Below are 19,749 nucleotides of genomic sequence, written 5' to 3'. Positions count from 1 at the left end.
CCCCCCCCCCCCCCCCCCCCCCCCCACCCCCCCCCCCCCCCCCCCCCCCCCCCCCCCCCCCCCCCCCCCCCCCCCCCCCCCCCCCCCCCCCCCCCCCCCCCCCCCCCCCCCCCCCCCCCCCCCCCCCCCCCCCCCCCCCCCCCCCCCCCCCCCCCCCCCCCCCGCTTATTCAGCGGCTGGCTGAGTCGTTGCGAAATTTTCGGACCGATTTATAAATGTTAAAACCCCCCCTTGAAAAAATCCTGCGTACGCGCCTGTGAAAAACAATACTCTAAACATAAAAACTTAGGAACTTAATTTATTTCAGATAATTCCATTACAATGAACAAGGATTGTAAATTTAATCTAAGTAAGTTATTTGACTGAGAGTCAGTTTTAAGATAAAACTTCAGCTTGTCATAATAACCTGCCTTTATTACACTACAATATCAGAAGCTTGCAGAAAAAACTTGGACCAATTAGAATTGTTAATAAACAGACTAAAATCCGACTGTTCTATCATCGGCTCGAGCGAGACTTGGCTTCAAGATTCACTTGTTCCAATATTTTCCTTGAAAGTTTATGATATGCTGGTTAATAATAGAACCAATAAAAGGGGAGGTGGGGTTGCCATGTATATATCCAATAACTTAAAATTTAAACTACTTGAACACTTCGACGTAAAGTCCGAAGTCAAAGTCACTCTCTCACACAACGAAATGATTTTATTTATTAATGCAAGAAGTCAAGAATGTTATGGGGCTGTTCTGGTACCGTTTGGTCCTGAGATGAACTGTGTACTTTCTGCTTGTACGGAGATTCATGGTATGAGTTGTACAATTGACTGGGAACAATTTTTGCGACTGCACACATGCGACGGCAAATTTTGTACTAAGGTTATGTCTTCTTTCTTCTAAAGTTTCCATCGTGGTTTTCTTGAGAGCATTTTCGTAGGACTCATAATAAGGGCCAAGAACAATCTCATCGCTCTCTTCTGTATCTTTCCCAGGTCACTGGTCTGTTGCTTGGTGAGTCCAGAGTGCCACACCGGTGCCGCGTAATCAAGAGATGGCCGCACGTACACAGCTACAAAGTTTTCATGAGGGATTCCGAACTTGTTCAATCTAGTCAAAATGTGTACTGTTTGCTTGCTCTTTGACATCATCTCTGTCTATAGAACCTACTTTCCCCATTTCAGGTCATCTCAAATCCAGACATTACAGATCATTTTACTTTATTTGCAAATATTCCCACCCTAAATGCTGGTAATTCAAACAATATAGTTTGCAACTGGCAGTCGTAAACTAACCCCAAAAAACGTGAATAAACTTAAGTCTTCCCTAAATACGACTGTAACAGTAAGCTTTTCAAACTTGACGATCTATTTATTACAATGTAGGTATTATTATGTTTCAATCGTCAACAATTGAACTTCCTGATGCTTTGATGTCAATATTCACTAGTACACTTCAATCTTACCCCCACTAGACAAATGAAATGCTACATTTACCTCTTACAAGAACGTTTTTTTCCAATAATACTTTGATGTTTACCGGATCTAAATTCTGGAATAAACTTGATACCTACCTTAAAGAATCATCTTCTTTGTATTCATTAAAACGCCATCTCAATTTTTTTTTTTTTTTTACACCAATACAGATCGTGATTGTATGTATCATGCATGTTGTTTTCGGTGAGCCGTCGGACTTGCGGATTCATTCATCAGGGTCCGGCTTTTTTTATTTTTTTCGGGGGGGGGGGTTCATATTTGCATATGACAAGCCTAGAGCTTGCCCGGCGTAGCAACAATGCATTGGGCATGAAGTTTGGCGGGAGGTGCTCGGGCCTTGCACGGGCGGGCGAGTTTGCCTGTCCGGGGGCTCCCTTGGAGCGGGCATGCGTATAGTAGGTTCGAGTAAATTGATTATGTAAATGCTCTTTAATGAAATCATCCATGTATATGTTATGGAATCTGTATGTTATTAAGGTTTTGTCTCTTTTTTTTCTGGTTACATAAATTGCTTTTTTTTTCTTTCTTATAGGCTATATATTTTCTATATATAATTTGTATAGAATTTAAAACTCTGGCCTATGATATTTTTATTGCAATAACCTTTTCTTTTAACTTTTTATACGGAACCTATTCTTTACAAGCTTTGCTATTTATTAGGTTTCGTCATATATTTCAACATCAAATAAACATATTCGTCTTCCTGTAAAAGCTGATAAATGACTCCATCAATAAGTTATAATTTGTAACATGTATCTAATTTCCTCTTGTATGATTATTATCTACAAAGATTTGTTTTATATTGTAATATTCGCAATATGTGAAATATGGAAAACAATAAATTGAAACCGAAAACTGAAACTATTATTTTAACTATATTGAAAGTAACAGAATAAATAATCATAATCATTCATCACGCTCATCACTTCTTCGTCTTTCATTCATTATCACTATATCACTATGAAGGCCACAATGTACATGTGAACATAAGCGGGTCCGCATGGGGGGAAAAGGGTAGCCCCTCATTTAAAATAAAAGGTCACAAAGTCGCAATATATTACGATGTACAGATTTCTTACTGTCAGAGTTTGAAGACATTTGCCATTGCTCCCTTGAAGACCGCGAAATATATATAGATATAAATTGCAATCGGAATACAAAACGCATGACAGCCCACTACCCTCCCCCTCATCTTCTAGTAATCCTGGATCCGCCTTCTCATGTATATCTCTATAGACACCCTTTTGGACTCTTAACTCTCGCATCCCCTCTAGTTTATGCTCACCATACAATGTAAATCATATGTACTAACGGAAAAAATACAAAATTACACATTTTTTTCAGAAATCACAATTTCTTTTAATCTCTCCAATGTGTCATACAAAAACAAAACTAATACGATTTCACTACTTTAGGAATACACAAAAAATGTATTTATAGAAAAATATGAGCCTAAGAGAAACACTAAGTTTTTACAAATAATCTACACGTTCTCATTCTATGGAATGGTGAAATTTCGTTACTTTTTGTGTGGAGCGTACTTTTTCACTGTACAAGGTGATTGTATTACTATTTATTATTTCGCAGTCTTTAAAAGTATATCACAAAACTTGATGCTTTATCCTTTATCACGTATTCTCAGGATGGATAGACGGGCTCAAATAGCTTCACCGCACAAGCCTTCTTAATCATGCAGTTTATGATAGATTATACTTTTGAAGTTTGACCGGCGATAATCCTGATTAAATATGACAAGTTTGTATGATTATGAAAAGCGCGAATTCATTTAGGGCAAACAGCATTGTAGCAGAGTGACAACAGACAATACATTATTACAACTGTAACGTTTTAGAAGCAATTTTCCTTGCAGGCAGAGTATGCAAGGAGAATAAAAACCTAGTGAAAATATACATTTTCCCCCTCATAATTACTGAGACATAGTATAAGAATATGAAAAAACTAGATACTATTTCTTGAAAGACTTTTATACAATCTATCCTAATGTTGCGTTTCAGCTCGAGAGATATGCCTCACAAAGAAAATTTGCCTATCATAAAAGAGTAATAAAAAGACACAATGTACTTAGATAAATGATTTATGCATACAAAACTATATACAAGATTCAGAGTGAACATTTTCTCCTGATGGTATTTACCAGATGTTGTGAGTTACATCCATCATAATCATTCGTTTAAAAAAAGACACTATTAAATGCAGCTGATACGATTATTTATTATTGAATCATTTGATTTCACAAAGACGTTTCTTATCTCAATATACATGATATTCACATCTTTCGAAGACACCCATGAAATACAATTATCGGTATTGGGTATTTCCAAAATCGTAATGACACACTCATCTTTTTCACCAATTCTGATCATTTCAATTAATGTGTAGTTTACAATATTTCATTATAATTCAAGTTGATAATAACTATCTCTGAGCCTTATAATTAAAAGAAACCAAAGTTGTGATAATTCTGATGGCATTCTCATTCAAGATTGTACATTTACGAGTTGTTGCATTCATGGGTGAGTTTACTGCCATAAAAAGTTCGATAAAATCGTTAAATTATGTACCAAGTTCTCCCCAAGTGTGTCCTTAGGTGTGTAAATCCAATTTAGATTCAATTAGTATACAATAGTCTCTAGGTGTGTAAATCCAATTTAGTTTCAATTAGTAATACAAATAAGTTTTGTTAATGCTCTCGATAATTTACAGGATATGCCAATGACGGACATAAAGGTAATCAAAAAACATACGGTGTATCAAAATGCACGATATAACACTTCCAATTATTTTTAGGTAAAACAGATTAATGAATTTGATTCAACCCGAGTATATCAGGATACATAATTATTAAGTAATTTTTTTAAAAGAAATATAACCCAGTGTGCATATTATTTACTAAAGCCTCTTACATACTCCTACCAGCCTCAATGTTGTATTACTTTATTTCGTTGCAGTAGTTCGTCAGTAGGCCTACACATCAGTAGGCCACATGACAATAATTCAGCAATCTTTTTTGAAGGTTTGGTGTTCATGTGTACGTTTTATTTCTACACGAGAGATAGGATAGGTTGACAAGCTAATGAATTTTCGAGCAATGCTTAATATTTTCAAGCAGGTGGTTGCATTAATAGTAGTTAGATGAAGATTGCATCATTTCCGTTTCATCCCTGCTTTCTGATACTCCCATGATTAAAAGGCCAGTGTGGATTGACTGGTTTGACCATGGTCCTCGGTTGGATGGTCCATTGCTGTATGGATGGTTAGGATCTCATGAGAAGACCAAGGTGACTTATATTGTTGGTTAACATTAAAGAACAGGAGAAGAAGGCTGAGCGATTATTCACGTGCCATAGCCTGGCCACCATTGTCCCATTCCTGTAGTAGAGATGGGTGGAAGGTGGGAGAATGGGAACAGAGGGAGAATGCACAAAGAGAAAGGGAGAGAAAGAGAGAGAGAGAGAGGAGGGGGAGAACAATGAGATAAAATTAAAATTATTTTAAAAGACAGTATACACGTAAATCCCCTGTCCTCAATGGAGAATCCGGCCCTAAATAAGTGAGCTTTAATAGCAAGAGAGTCACGTTTGTTCAGCGACATGGACAGTTTGAAAACACAATCTGACAAAGAGATATTGGAAACTCCATAGTGTCTCTCCTTCATTTCATTACTGTTTGATACGTATTAATACCCATATCATCCTCCGTGGTATTGAAATAGTCGTGCCCAAAGGATATTGCAATGTTTTTTTTAATTGCATTTATGCACCTTCTTAAAATAAATATTTTCTTTTTTCGCAAACCCAAGGAAGATAAATACTTTGATTTGTTTCAATTTTCATAGATAAATTTACAAACAGATTTGTCCACAATTACCTTAATAATTTTTCCAGTGTAAAAAGATGTTGTGATGATTATTATATCTCTTCATTACAAGAGCTCATGATTTCTTTTAAAATGATATTGTGTATATATTATACAATCCAAGAATCTTTCCTGCTCCGATTTATTTCTGGAGACTTTAACCCGTTGGCTACTGAATGTTATAGATCCCATAGGCTTAACACAGGGACCACCAGATTCCCGTAAGCAAAGGATTAATAGTAAAAGAGATTTCTCGTACTCACCTGGCTTTCTTGGACCAAGGCACACAAGGTGCAGAACCAGATACACAGCAGATCGTTGATACACGAACCCTGGGTACAAAGATGAATATAAAAATGAAAGAAATTAGTAATTAGTTATTCTTTTTTCATTGAAATTTGTTTTAAATACAGTCAAACCTGATTAAGTGACCACCTGTCTACAAAGAACACCTGTCTACAAAGGTCACATTTGTTGTTTCTCTTGAAAATGGTTTCTCATTGAAACATGTGCTAAAGAAATCTGTCTACAAAGACCACCTGTCTACAAAGGCCACTTTTTGTGTTTACCTTGGGTGGTCGCTATAGACAGGTTTGACTGTACATGTATATTAGACATCTTATCAGAAACAAATACACATACACACACGCTTCATCCTTCAATCCGCATACACCCTTTATGGAAGAAATCTTATCCTCCCCTGCACCCTTATAAAGAAGCGTGAAGTACACGCAACAACCAACAACAACACAAAAGTCACAACAAAAATAACGAAAACATTAACAATACAACAACAAAATGAAAATAGAATATGACACAACTGGGTTATACAATAGGCCTGTTTACTAATGATATGCGAGTGACGTCATAATCCCTCGCACCCTAGCGATTGTTACTACGTAGGCAAGCTTTGCGTGGTGCGGCACGGTCGCCACATTGTTTTTCCATGCCCGCTACGCTATACACATACAAAGCCATTGCTAGCGACGCGACGCGACGTTTTTTTCACCCTAATTTCTACATGGCATCGCCTTCGACATCGAGTTGTAGTTCCAGCAAGCCGTTTTCGCAGTGGACAGTGAAGGAGCTCACCGATTATTTAAGAAAGAGAGGAGTTACGACATCAGGGTACAACAAACAGAAACTAGTTCACTTGCGACTGCTGTGGCCGATATCGCTTTGCCCCAAGACCCGGACCTTGCGAGCTTCGACTCCGCACGGTCGCTGCGGGAGAAGTTGGAGCGTGCGGGGTGCTCGTTCGACGACGACCCAATGAAATCACCGGCTACACCGAGAACTTTGAAAGTATACCAGATTTCGGATTATACGACATTTTCAACTACCTGATAGTAAATAGAACTGACTACGACAGAAAGAAACTCAAAGCATATAAATCGTTTGAGGACTATCGTCTATTTGCTGACGGGAATGTGGAGCAAATGAAGTTCAATGAAGTCCATTCATATGGGGTCTGTCTGCGTACCGTGAATCGCTGTTACACGTGCCGTAACAGCAATGCTTACCTCCCATTTTTGCGATATTTCGTCGGATTTCGGAAATAATCGAAGATTTGTCATGTACAACTGAGAAAAACTATATTATTTTAATTATATACCCTAAGGTTGGAAACAAACAGTTTTAAACGAAGTTTATTAGGACGATGATCAGCCTTTTTTTCCTCGCATTCCCCACATCGCGGTATACAAAGTGTGTGTAGCAGGGCCGTAGCAGACACTGCGCTCGGTTTGTTTGCCAGAGCTTACAACCGTGTGCAAATTTAAAGGTCCGTGAATACATTAGTAAACAGGCCTATTAAGTTGCTTCGTAATATTTCACACTTTTTTGTCTTAGGTTTGACATGTTTAAATAGATGAATAAAATAGGAAAGAACAAAGCCACTGAATGGGTTGTGTAAAGCGTGTATTATCTACTTGTTATACTCTCTATCCCCTCTTCTTTCCTCTCTCTCTCTCTCTTTCTCTTTTCTCTCTCTCTCTCTCTCTCACACACACACACACACACACACATACCCACACATACCCACACATACTGTTTTGAGAGCATGATGCTGGTAAAACCTTAATTTCTTTCTTTTTTACTCTCTTTTTTCTTTCCATGAGAAGGAATTTAGCCTTGTTCATTTTCAAATATTATACAATGACAGACTTCGCATTCAAACATCCATGACCGAATCAGAAAGAAAACATGATGCCATAATCCAGTCGGGATCCAGTGGGTAAAAGAGCACAAGTACCCCCCCCCCCCCCCCACCTCCACCCCTTCTTCTAATCCAAAAATCTGATATGATTTAATATAAAGTGTGCACCCCTGGCCAGTTCTTTTGTGGTTGTCGGATATTTCGAACTATACTCGAGCCCCCCCCCCCCCCCCCCCCTCCCCCCAATCTTCCTCCTCGGGAAGATAATGCTTGGTTCGCCTAATCCATGTTCAAGCATAGCATAACATGCTTTGTTTCCCTCAATTCTATACCAGTCTGCATCAGGTGGAAGTGGGAGTGTCAGGATCTGTATTGACCCCAATATCAAAATCATCTGAACCGATCATAAAAGGCTTTTATTAGCCCCTAAAGCAAAGTCAAATAGGTCTATAAATTCACTGGGTTCATAACAGGGAACGAAGACAATAGCTTCCTTTAACAATTACTTTTCCCAACTTCCGCAAATTTCGATAGAACATAGGTAATTTGAAGGAGTAGTCTACATTACCTTAGATAAGAATGAAACAGGAAATATTTTTCGATAGAACATCAGCAGTTAGAAGGGTAGTTTACTAGCTTATATTACCTTTGATAATAGTGAAACAGGAAACAATGATAATATTGATCAATTATTCTGAAAATGTATAACAAATCAAAATGGGGATGGAAGAGCTATGAATTTTTAAATTAATGTCAATCCATCGCACATTATCAAGTTCATGTTTTTACATGATCCTCCCCTTAAACGTGTTGAATAAGTGATAAAGGCTTTTATATTTTCATCATGTTTCCTTGTTTCTATCATTGTAATGACTACAAGGAAGTAAATTGAAGGAAATGGATTTTGAAGATTTTCAGCATCAAGTTTCCGTTTAGTCGGTGTGTTTTTATATGCTAAATAACTTTGCAAAAGAGCACCACTTAGAAATACTTGTACATGCCACAATACATGAGTTATGAGGAGAAGTCCCATGCAACACTTATATCCTACTCAAGTTATTTTCTCCATCGCATTTCATCAAGTCATCATTATTCCAACCTTGATTTTAAAGGCATTTTTGTCAAACAAAGTGCTCACATAAAGTTATTTAATATGTTTTATATTACGGAGGAAAGTATCAGTGATAGATAGTCTATTGAAATATAAACGTTATCCATGACTTAATTCCAAATTATTATTTTTTTATATTCACACTCTTCCGGTCCCTTCTTTTGTTGTCATACAAATGTAGCTGCTTTGCAATAATTATTTACCCACATAATTATCATTAGCGCGGCAGCAAACTAGTGACATAATGAATACAGCATGGGAAACAGCCTAACGCCCCCCCCCCCCCCATTTTGGAAGATCAGAAGAAGGGGGGGGGAAATAGATAATAATATATTTTCCTGATATACCAGGAACCTATCTTTAATATAATGAAATGTTTACGGGAAACTGCCCCTTAAGCAGGTGGTGGTGTCCTCACGCTAGACTTGCTTTATTAATTTGATTTGAATTGAATTGAATTTATTTACCACTTTCATAAAAACATACAAAGGCGCAGAATACAATAAAATATGTCTTGCACACATAGATGAGCCAATCAAATGGAAAATGCACTAAAGGAAATTGCGAAGTGGTTAATCAACATCATATTCTAATTTTACACCTGTTTGTTAACTTCTGAGCACGCCTTTGTGCTTGAAATTTTTAAAATCTCTTCATCATTTATTAACACACACTGGGATTCAAACGTGCGGGGAAAAAATCACCATCTTTGGTAAATATGTTGCTTGAGGCCAGGACAAAATGGAGAACCAATACAAAAATATGAGGTTCGTTTTCTGTGTCACGGCTGCTTCGTCGTCATCTATTGTATTTGATTCGATTGACGAATCACATTGTTAAGAGAGTGGTCCTATTGCTAGGATACAATTGACGTGTAAATACTTACCGATTTATTATAAAGATAGCTCAAACAGATATGGCATGTCTTTTATTCAAACATTTTCGGTTATGTACACGATCAAATAACGCGACACAGAAGGGCTACTAAAGTAAATATCGCTTGTGCGTCATGTTATACGAATATGAAACTTTTATTGCGTGTATTAAATCATTTAGGTTTGAAGAAAGAGGGTATGTGTGCGTGTGTGTGTGTGTGTGTGTGGGTGAGTGTGAGGATGTGATATATGTGTGTCATTAGCCTTACATTTACAAAAGTGAGAACAAGTGAAGTTTGCATGAACTTTTAACACTGGGTAAATGTAGCCTCGTTTTAATAATTTACTCGATTTAAAAAAAAAATAGATTATTTCTATTATTCTGTCGCTCCAATTGTGGGTATTCTGAGGAGGCTAGGAACAGTGTGTGGTATACGTGTGGAAGTGTGGTCGGTTGGTGTGTGTATGTCGTATGTCGCATGGTAGGGGGGCAGTAGTGTGTGGAAGTGGATGCAGGCACGTAGCCAGAGTTTGATGGGTTTTTTTTTTTTTGGGGGGGGGGGGGGAGGGGGCACATACATGTAATCGATCGAGGTAAAAAAAAGGGGTCTAAAAAAGTTCAACCGATCTTGGAATTTTTTGGGGGGCACGTGACCCCCCCCCCCCCCCCCCCCCCCCCCCCGTGGCTACGTGCCTGCGTGGATGAGGATGTTGAGAGTATGTGTAACGGGGGAGGGAATGGGGGAATAGACAACAAATTCTCTCAAGTTTACTTTAATATTCTTGATCATATATGAAAAACAATTCTAAACAGTTTATGGAAATATACTTTCGTTTTATTTTTATTACTGCAATTTATGTTTAATCCAAAATATCAAAGTACAATGTATCCAGTTTTGTTAAGAATGATTTGTACAATAAGTATTTGATTTGAGAGAAAATAATTATTTAAAAAAAAAAAGTGGTGAATGTTCGTCGGTCTCGATGGTTCAAATCTCCGAAGATGGTATATATTAATAAGATTTGCTCCTATGAATTGCATTAGACCATCGCCTCAGGTGTTAACATTTTACAGCGTAATACATTAAAATAATTTATTTTCAGGGCTAAATTTTATTTATTTTAAAAGTGTGTTTAATCGCAACCATGAAAAAAATTATATTTTTATTTCACTGAGTCATATTTTAATGAAATAGATCCATTAAATTAAATACAGAAATTACTATTTTATGCCATACGATATTAAAAGTGCTAAAAGGTCATTAAATACGCTATTTTGCATTGTATTGGCTAAAATATGAAAGTCATTAAATTGCGCATATAATATATGTGTTTTAATTCACGTGAGAAAAATGATCTGCGACAATTTCTGATCAAAAACGATCATTGAATATTTACTGTCTGACAAAAAAACATGTTTGTTTTGTAAATCATCTGAGTGTTTTCTATAACACGACTTGGGAAAAGTGACACAATCAACGACAGAAAAATGTCAACCCCTGTTTAAGTGACACAACATTTAGCTTTGATGAACAACGCGGGAAATGTTTGAGACGTACAACCATTATGTTAGTAATTTCATAATATGAACAACCATAATTAATTGCATTCGAATGTACAATTTTACATTAGGTACATACATTTTTCATAAAGCTTGAATTACCATGGTTGAATTATGTATTAAGTCAAAATGTGATGCTATGAAATCATAAAGATAACATTCAGTGTATCTTCTTTTAATGTTTTGGGTATTGTCAAAATATGTCTAATCAATTGCAGGAGAAAAAAAATGCGCGTGTGAAACCTAGAAAAGTAGAAGAAAAAAAAGAAGAAAAAAAAAAAATCGAAATTAATTGACATGGAAAAATGTACAACGCCATTGTAAGTGAATGGATTAGGGTGCAGCCCAATTTAAATTCCTCTGGTAAACAGTCTCTCTCTCTCTCTCTCTCTTTCTCTCTCTATCACACACACGCACACACATACCCGCACGTGGCGCAGCTAATGGTGGCCCTATTGAAATGCATTTTTTTTTTTTTAACAGGGAAAAAAAGATAAAGCGAGAAAAGGGAATGAAATAAAGCAAGAAAGAAAGAAAGTAAAAGAGTAGGGAGTGGAGAAAAGAAGGATGAGGATTTAGAAGATAGTACGTCCCCCTCCAACATTCAAATTTCGGGGGCTTTGCTCGCTTGAATGATGACCCCCCACCCCCCCCCCCCCCCCTCAAAGAAAATTATAATTATCATTATCACCACCATCACCGCCATCATCATCACTGCCATAACAAATCATAAGCCTCATCATCGAGATTAAAATCACAATCCATATAAAGTGACTTATATTATATAGCTTGTTTACTGCGAATTCAATCATGCTTATTATTATAATTCTTGGTTTATTGAATATATGAGCAGAAAGCCGCTGATGTGGTACAAGTAAATGAAGGAGTGGAAGTGCGAGAGGAAGAGTGGGTTTAATGAAACTAATGTCCTTTGGCAAGACATTGATCTACATTTTCCACACTCCACCCAGGTGAAGATTTGAACAGGAAGTTCAAATCTGATTGACATGAGCGCTATACAAGAACCCATTATTATTATTATTATTATTATTTTGTGCCGATTCTTTAAATGAAAACTTACGTCAATTCCTTTGGCGGCCCTAGTCTTTCCTCTGATGCTGGTCATTGACCAGAGTCCAATACATCCCAACATGGACAGACATCCATAGAGAATACAGCTTTCACCATTCGCCTCTGCATTCTTACCAGCCGTGTAACAGGGCACTAAATACGTGATGATGCAGATCCCGAAATTATCAAAGCAACCAAATGTACCATGCTTCCATTCGCCCATGATGATTCAAAGTTCTTTAAGATTGATGATGATGATGATGATAGAAAGTACCAGTATCCAGACGTTAGACGTGTGAGGGTCTCGAAGCTCAAGGGACGGATAGAGATAAGTTTCAGTGTGATACAGTCTCTATGTTAACTACAGCTCAATGCAAGGGTGTTGCTATAGTATTGGCACGTAAAAAATAAAGAATCTATATTGTTTCCATAACGCACCAGAGTACAGATCAAAAAATGAATGCTATGATTTGATTGGTCGAAGAGGTTGACGGCGTTTTTCGGGACGGGATGGGCGTTGTCAGTGAATACTACTATCGATATCATGCGGTGATCGATGATCTTGTTTGCATTAATAGAAACTGCAAGGATTATCTTGACATGGACATGAAAAATGAGAAATGAGAAATCAAGCTACATCTTCCATCATGTCCATATATTAGGTAAATCAATAAATAGAGACCCCCTCTCGCCTTAAGCAATCGACGATATCCATCCCAAACATGTGAATTTGTTGTGACCAAACGCCCCTAGCTCTCCACTATTTCTTCCTCTTAATTCTTGGAAACCAATCTGATATTTGGCCTATGTGGAATGTGTATGCATTACTAGTCTGACTATAATTATATGGGTTGTTTCATCTCAAAATATATACACACTGTTTTGTTTGATATAAAGTGTGTGAAAGCATCACTCCTCATTGAATTGTATTTTATTAAAATAATTCCACATGGCATCACCAGGGGCTGAATCTGAATTACATGGAGTTACAAGGCAAAATAACAAACTGTTTTAATACAAAATGGATACATATATCCAGGACTGCATATATCACAGTATTATAATAATATGAAGGAGCGAAAACATTAGCATCTGGTAATTGCTGGGAGATAGTTATAGCAGGGCCCGCAGGAAGAGCAGAAATCATGGAAATCATGGAAATACCAAAATGCATGCGTGCGTTGAGTAAAGGGGACAGAAGGAGTAGGAGCTGGTAAGAGAGAGGGAGACAGATGGAGAAAGAGAGAGAGATAGAGGGAGCGAGAGAGAGAGAGAGAGAGAGAGAGAAGGGGAAGAAGAAGAAGAAGAAGAGGAGTAAACAAAAATAAACGATGATAAGATACATGTATATGAATACATTGTGATAGAATATATTATCATTACTAATACGTGCCTTCATAATAGTGAAACGATGTGCAATGTAAACACACCCGATAGCAGATGTAATAAATTAAACATCGATAAATGAACTGAATTAGGTCAAGATGAAATGTGTTGCTCAAATACGACTGGATTGGTCGCTGTGCCACCACGCTGTTTGTTTGGTGTTTTGATCTCGTGCCATGGTTTCACCATGCAAAGCATCATTTTGTAGAGGCCAAGGTTATTATTATTATTCCCTGTTGACCAGGGAATAGTCTCTCGCATCCATTCATTATGAGATACTACGTATACGATCAGTCGATTTACCCCCCATTGAGATTACCATGGAGATGATAAATAGTGTAGATCATATAGTCATGGTGAAGATAATTATAGGTCTATACGATATGCATGATGTGTAAATGAAAGACACAATGGTCTATTCATCAGCGGTTCATTATGAACATGAGCATGTTGATTATAGGCCTACAGAGCAGTTTCCATAGTCAATGTTACTATACTGTATGATGCTTTCATCTGTGTGATATGAAGAATTGATGGGGGCTATTTTACAGCTTTCGAATGCTTCATGAAAAGATTGGGTTTCATTTATTATTACATCCGCGAGGCAGGCTGAATGGGTTGGTATTTAATGGATGAGAACATCTTTACAATCACCATCCTCCCATTTTCTATCATGAGCCAAGGGCGGGGGGGGGGGGGGTATGTGAGTAAAGTGCGAAGTTTCACATAATTTATATTGCCTTCTGTTGTATTAGGATTTTTTAATCATTTTTATTACACTATGTTAAACTGCACAAACACACTTCCGATATTCTGTGTGGCGTTACCCATTAAAGCCCCACTGTCCTATCTGTAGCTACTTGCTCCCTCTATATAGAAAACTTCCACAATCGGTGCCTGTTGGTCCCCAAAGATTCTCTTTTTCTTATGTTAGTTGAGAGCTGAGTTAATGAGATAGCCATTTGTCAGTGACCTTGCTGTGTGGTCTAATCCCTTCTGGCCCAGTAGTAGTGATCTTTAAAGGTCTTTAAAGGGTAAATACAATTCTAACTGCCGATTTAATTTCTGATACGCCTCTGCACTGAGAACTAGTTAATGGTCTTTTCTACTGAAATTCAAGATTGGTTCATGAAACAAGAAGTTTTATTCCAAAGATGAACAGTGACAAAATGAAACATTCAGTATTAATCTTTGTTCCGATAGTTTATACGCTGGGTAAACTTGCCGATATCGTGGGGTTCCAATAGACCGGTTTTAACATAGGGGAAAGCGGGGAGTGTTCACCCTAATTTAGATCTCACTCTTCTAGAGCCGTCATTTTATAGGCACGAACTTGCTTTTTCATGTAGAAAGGCATAGGTAAATATCTAGCTAATATCCTATTCTCACTGGGGTCAGGCACATAGTTTCCCAAAGAGGACTCATAAAGTTGATTGCGACAAAAGGGCCAAACTGCCCCACCCGGGGGCTGTTTCGTCCATTTGGAAGAGTGTAGGCCTAAGTACGCCCTGTTGGGAAAACAATGATACATAAAACAAATATTGTGTTTTAAAATATAAAAATAATTATTCAAAAGGAACTAAAGCCAGCGAAAACAGTTCTGACAAAGGATGGGAACAAATGAACCAAGGTACTGCATGCATGGGCGTACAACCTTATGCGGATGCCCTTGTCCGGAACGTATAGTTTCAACTTCGCTTGCGGCAAACAAAGACCAAAAATATCTTTCAATTCGACACAATATTTATCTAAACGTAACTAGAGTCAACACAATAGTTTTCAACATAGTATGGAGAACAATAATAAGCTATACCTGGCGTACTGGGCGCAGAACAAGTGATGTTAACATTAAAGAGATTCATTCTCCTAACCAACGACTACAACTAACCATATCCACAACTATTTTCTTGATCTACTCTTCAAAACGGCAGTGTAATGTAGGGCATAGCAAATGAAATAATACAATCCCATCAAATTTGTGTGTCTGTCAAAATGTAATATTTGTTGAAACAATTAATAAAAATACCACTACAAACAATATGAATGAAATGCGCTTAAACATACATACTGTAGTTGAATAACCTAAATATTCACTATACAAAATGCATAGGCCTATATTGAAAGAGGGCACATCGTCTGGCAACGCCAATATAGAATGATATATTGCATATCATAATTTTCTTTGCATTTCTTTCAATGATCGTACCCTACCAATCTGCTCGTCCTGGCCTTCGCTCTTGTATTGACAGCAACCTGCTACAACTTACAAGTTCCTCGAACATACACCAAAGCTGGCGACAATGTTTTCCGGGCATGTGCTCCTCGACTCTGGAATAAGCTTTCACGTTTTATTCGTTTATCACCTTCGCTGGATGTTTCCCGAAAATGTCTCAAAACTCTCCTCTTTGACCATGATCAATAACAGATTCTTTGATAATTGTATGTAAAGCGCTGTGAAACAACAGTCAGTTTGTAACAGCATGACTTTATTGTATTGTATTGTATAGTAAAATCATATTGCTCGATTGGTAATGTTGGATAAGAGCATGTTTTTGTGTGTGTGATTCCAGGAAGAGAGAAACAAGACACCAGAATTTTATGCCATACGAATTTTAGTACCAATTGCAATCAGTTAAAATGAAGAAAAAATTGTTTCCTTTTTCCTAGTGGGAAACAAGTTCCAGTTTCAGTTTATTGTTCCCATATTGTGACGGAATAGGGGGGGGGGTGGTTAATAGATAATACAATAGAGGAAGGAAGAAGGGGGGTAAAGAGGAAGAGGGGTGGTGGTGTTGTAATTCCCCAGTGAGAGAGAAAGGGGGGGGGGGGGTGCTTGCATCGCTTGCCACCAAAATCAAGTCAACATTCACAACACAGTAAGCTGCCACCATCTAGTCTTTATTAAGAGCGCTAGATTCTCTTCTCTTTACAACTTAATGTTGTAAAGAGATTAATACCAGACCTGTTGGATCACACAATAAACGATATTTAAATGACTTAATTATTCACAAATCACAGCCTTCTCATTGGCTCATTTCGCACCTCTTGAATTCAACACAACGCACTAATGGTCAACCTTTGACCTGAACCCTGGGCTCTCGTAAACATTCGCGCTAGATTCAACTCGTGCCACGAGCAGCCTGGCTCATCTCCACACTGTTCCACACTTCAAGTAGCTTGTATTTCTTCATTTAGGTGAGTTAAAGCATCATCATAAGATCTGAATAATTCTGTCAGTACTCTGTAAGCATGATTTAATCCTAATATTTGTATCAGACTTGTACAGCTCAGATTCTCTAACGTTCTGCACAACACACTGCAAACATGTGACAGGGCACACTGGGTGTCCTGTACACGCAGTTAAAACACACACATTATTCGCACTCGTATCCTGGGGCACTTTCTCTCACGTCCTCTATCCCAATCCTCCCATAAGGTAGCGAGCAATCTAAAGGCACAATGACATGGATAAGTGTCTGAATAGAACCAGACAATGATTTCGTTCTTCAAGTTCTCAATCGCGCTATCTAAAGAAGATGTAAAAGTACCAATCACCATTCACACTTGACTAACTAGACCTACTGTAACTAATGTGTAACCAGACATGTATTACTGTAACTTATAAGAATGAATCTGTCAGCCTAATTGTTCAGGTGAACAAATAACAAGTAACACTTTATTAATGGATTTCAATTAACAGTGAGGCTTTCATGCCTAATTCAACGTTGACGTAATTCAACTCGAAAATGTATGCAATGCAATTACTAAGTATAAGAGTTCAAATGTACATTATATACAGATGTGTTGTCACTTTTGTCAGACAACCAATCATTTACCTAAGTGATACTAACTTAATTGTATAGACTATAATAGTAGATGCAGTATTATGTTAAAGAGTTCTATAGGGACAGGTTTAAGATGTTACAATAATAGATCATTAGCAACTGAATTCTATTCCAAAGTGTACCTTTTCTTTCCTACTAAAACATGAGAAAGTAATTCTATTCCGGGCACAACATAGCCACTTCATCTTACGGTCAATCTAGGCTGACCAGCAGCCATCCAATAATTACTTCATTCCAAGTTCAAGTACAAATACTTAACTGCCTTCCTTCTTATTGCCTAGGCATAATCAACTTATGGTATTCGGATTCACCGCTCAACGGGTATTTTACTTACTGGTCTATCCACCCCTAATCTCGTCATGGCAGCTCACTCTGTCGGCATAACCATGCGATCTTTAATCCTTAGGTCTTTACAATAGGTTATAGCCTCAAATTTCCAATTCCTATCCTATTGCTAACTTCCAGAATTACTAATCAGTTCTAAACGTACTTTAATCTTAAGACAACCGGTTTGTCTAGGGATTCGTTCCTTGCTCTCTGTAATTCAGTGCTTATTAAGGGATCATTATCAATAAGTGTTACTAAGATAAAATATACATGTAAGTTACAGCTCCATAAATACATAAGCTACTTATATTAATTTGTACATCATTAATTGTTGAATTGTGAATCTATTTACAAGTGACTAAATCTTATGCAAGTAATAGCATCAGATCGTATTTACTTTGTTCATAAATATGACGAATATATTTAAAGTACAACTATATAGAATACAATTATTAAATATACAAATGTTCAATATATATAAGTTACAACTGCTTTACATGTAGATAGATATATTCTTAAACTACTAGGTACAGGTGACAGACTAAGTTACTGAGGCCCTCAGCCTCGTCCTCCAGAAATTCATATTACTAGTAATGTATTAGGTCACACAGCAGATATGGTCTATAGTCTAGAGTAAAAATCGATAATAAAAGAGAAAATGTTCCAATGACCAATTAAATAATCAGTCCTCCATTGAATAATAAGCAGTAGCACTAATATTCAATATCTCACAAATAGATAAAAGTTTGTACATGTATAAACATTCTTAGAACTACTTGTCACAGAAACCAGATTGGAATTGGTTAGACCTTTAGGTATACCCGCAAAGGATCAGTTAGTCAAACTATCCAGCGACCTGAAGTACACCTAATTTCAGCGTAGCTAATGATTTATTAGCTACAAAGAGTAAAATCTCTCAACCAAAAGTAATAAATAAAGGGAATATGTTCACCACTTCCAATGCTCATTTCTTAACAGTGACTGTGATATCTGAACTGACATCTCTGTAATGCAATATAATTGTAAAGACATTTTATTAAGTGTTGCATTATTCAATAAATAATTACTGGCACAGTAATATAAAATCCAAGAATTCATGTCCATTTTGTGTATTCTGTTTCAGTTCCAAGCATACATATTGATAACTATTATCTGATAAATGAATACCAATATAACAAGCTTCCATATACACAGCAGTCATACTAATCATATGCACAATACCAATTTGGCTAGTTTTGGGCCATCCCATTTTGGCTAGTTTTGGGCCATCCCATTTTGGCTAGATTTTGGCCAATCTGCTTCTGGCCTGTATTCGATTCGGCCTTAAAAACCATGAAAATACACATTTAACTCTAAAATAAACATTAAAACATCAATTTTGGTACAAAGTCCAATAGATTGATCAACATTTGTTGTTGGTGCAATGCAAATCAGCTAATCTGCATATGAATAGCAATGGGCGGAAACGAAAGGAATAATTACCGTAAATCTCGGTTCAACAAGGTTCACAGACAGGTCAGTTTCACAGCGCATCTAATGCCAAAGTGTACAGCCTAGCCACATCGATCAAACTCGGCTATCACATATCAGCGCACTACCATGCGCTATGCGCGTATGCTTTAACCACGCGAATATGTACGCACATGAATATTCATAAATCTTCGCAATAACTATTTCAAAGTAAGTGCGATTACATCAAATAATTTGTAACCTTTATACAAAGAGAAATATATTGATCAAAATAAAGTAAGAGCCTTATTCCGAGAGTACAGACATTTAGAATAATGGTAAGTCAGCCTGACAGTATAACTCAGCAATTTAACAAGTGAAATAGACAAAAATATATGAAAAGATCGAAAAATCAGTCCCACATATATATTTTGGTGTTTCAAGTCAGTTTTATAAAAATGAACAAGTTAGATTTTACGCTGACCGTCACACTACCTCCCTTCTTCTAAATCGCTGTCCCCAGCGACTAAAAAAAAAAAAAAAAAAATTAAAAATACAACCACTCATTTCTTATCATACATGTACCATACTTTGACATGGT

The 19,749-nt window shown here is 37.2% G+C and overlaps 1 protein-coding gene and 1 long non-coding RNA gene across 2 annotated transcripts; both read right to left on the bottom strand.

Moving 5' to 3' along the window:
- Positions 1–4,425: 4,425 nt before the first annotated feature.
- On the bottom strand, positions 4,426–12,578 carry LOC115920343 (protein PLANT CADMIUM RESISTANCE 3-like). Its single transcript, XM_030975977.1, has 3 exons — positions 12,152–12,578; positions 5,629–5,697; positions 4,426–4,879 (listed from the first exon to the last, which is right to left on the bottom strand). The coding sequence occupies exons 1-3, from the start codon at positions 12,362–12,364 to the stop codon at positions 4,841–4,843; spliced, it is 321 nt and encodes a 106-aa protein (XP_030831837.1). The 5' UTR covers positions 12,365–12,578; the 3' UTR covers positions 4,426–4,840.
- Positions 12,579–17,175: 4,597 nt separating this feature from the next.
- LOC115920340 lies at positions 17,176–19,686 on the bottom strand. The gene is made up of 2 exons (XR_004062354.1): positions 19,182–19,686; positions 17,176–18,327 (listed from the first exon to the last, which is right to left on the bottom strand). It is a non-coding gene; the product is annotated as an uncharacterized LOC115920340 (long non-coding RNA).
- Positions 19,687–19,749: the final 63 nt, after the last annotated feature.

Source organism: Strongylocentrotus purpuratus, unplaced genomic scaffold (assembly GCF_000002235.5).
Source record: "Strongylocentrotus purpuratus isolate Spur 01 unplaced genomic scaffold, Spur_5.0 spur5_contig_868, whole genome shotgun sequence".
NCBI lineage: Eukaryota > Metazoa > Echinodermata > Echinoidea > Camarodonta > Strongylocentrotidae > Strongylocentrotus > Strongylocentrotus purpuratus.
This window is presented reverse-complemented; position numbering and strand designations above follow the sequence as displayed.

Coding starts and splice junctions, on each gene's coding strand:
- LOC115920343 (XM_030975977.1), bottom strand. CDS start 12,364: ATGGGCGAATGGAAGCATGGTACATTTGGTTGCTTTGATAATTTCGGG. Junction 5,698..12,151: donor GGGCCGCCAAAGGAATTGAC/GTAAGTTTTCAT, acceptor CTTTGTACCCAG/GGTTCGTGTATCAACGATCT. Junction 4,880..5,628: donor CCTTGGTCCAAGAAAGCCAG/GTGAGTACGAGA, acceptor TCTCTACTACAG/GAATGGGACAATGGTGGCCA.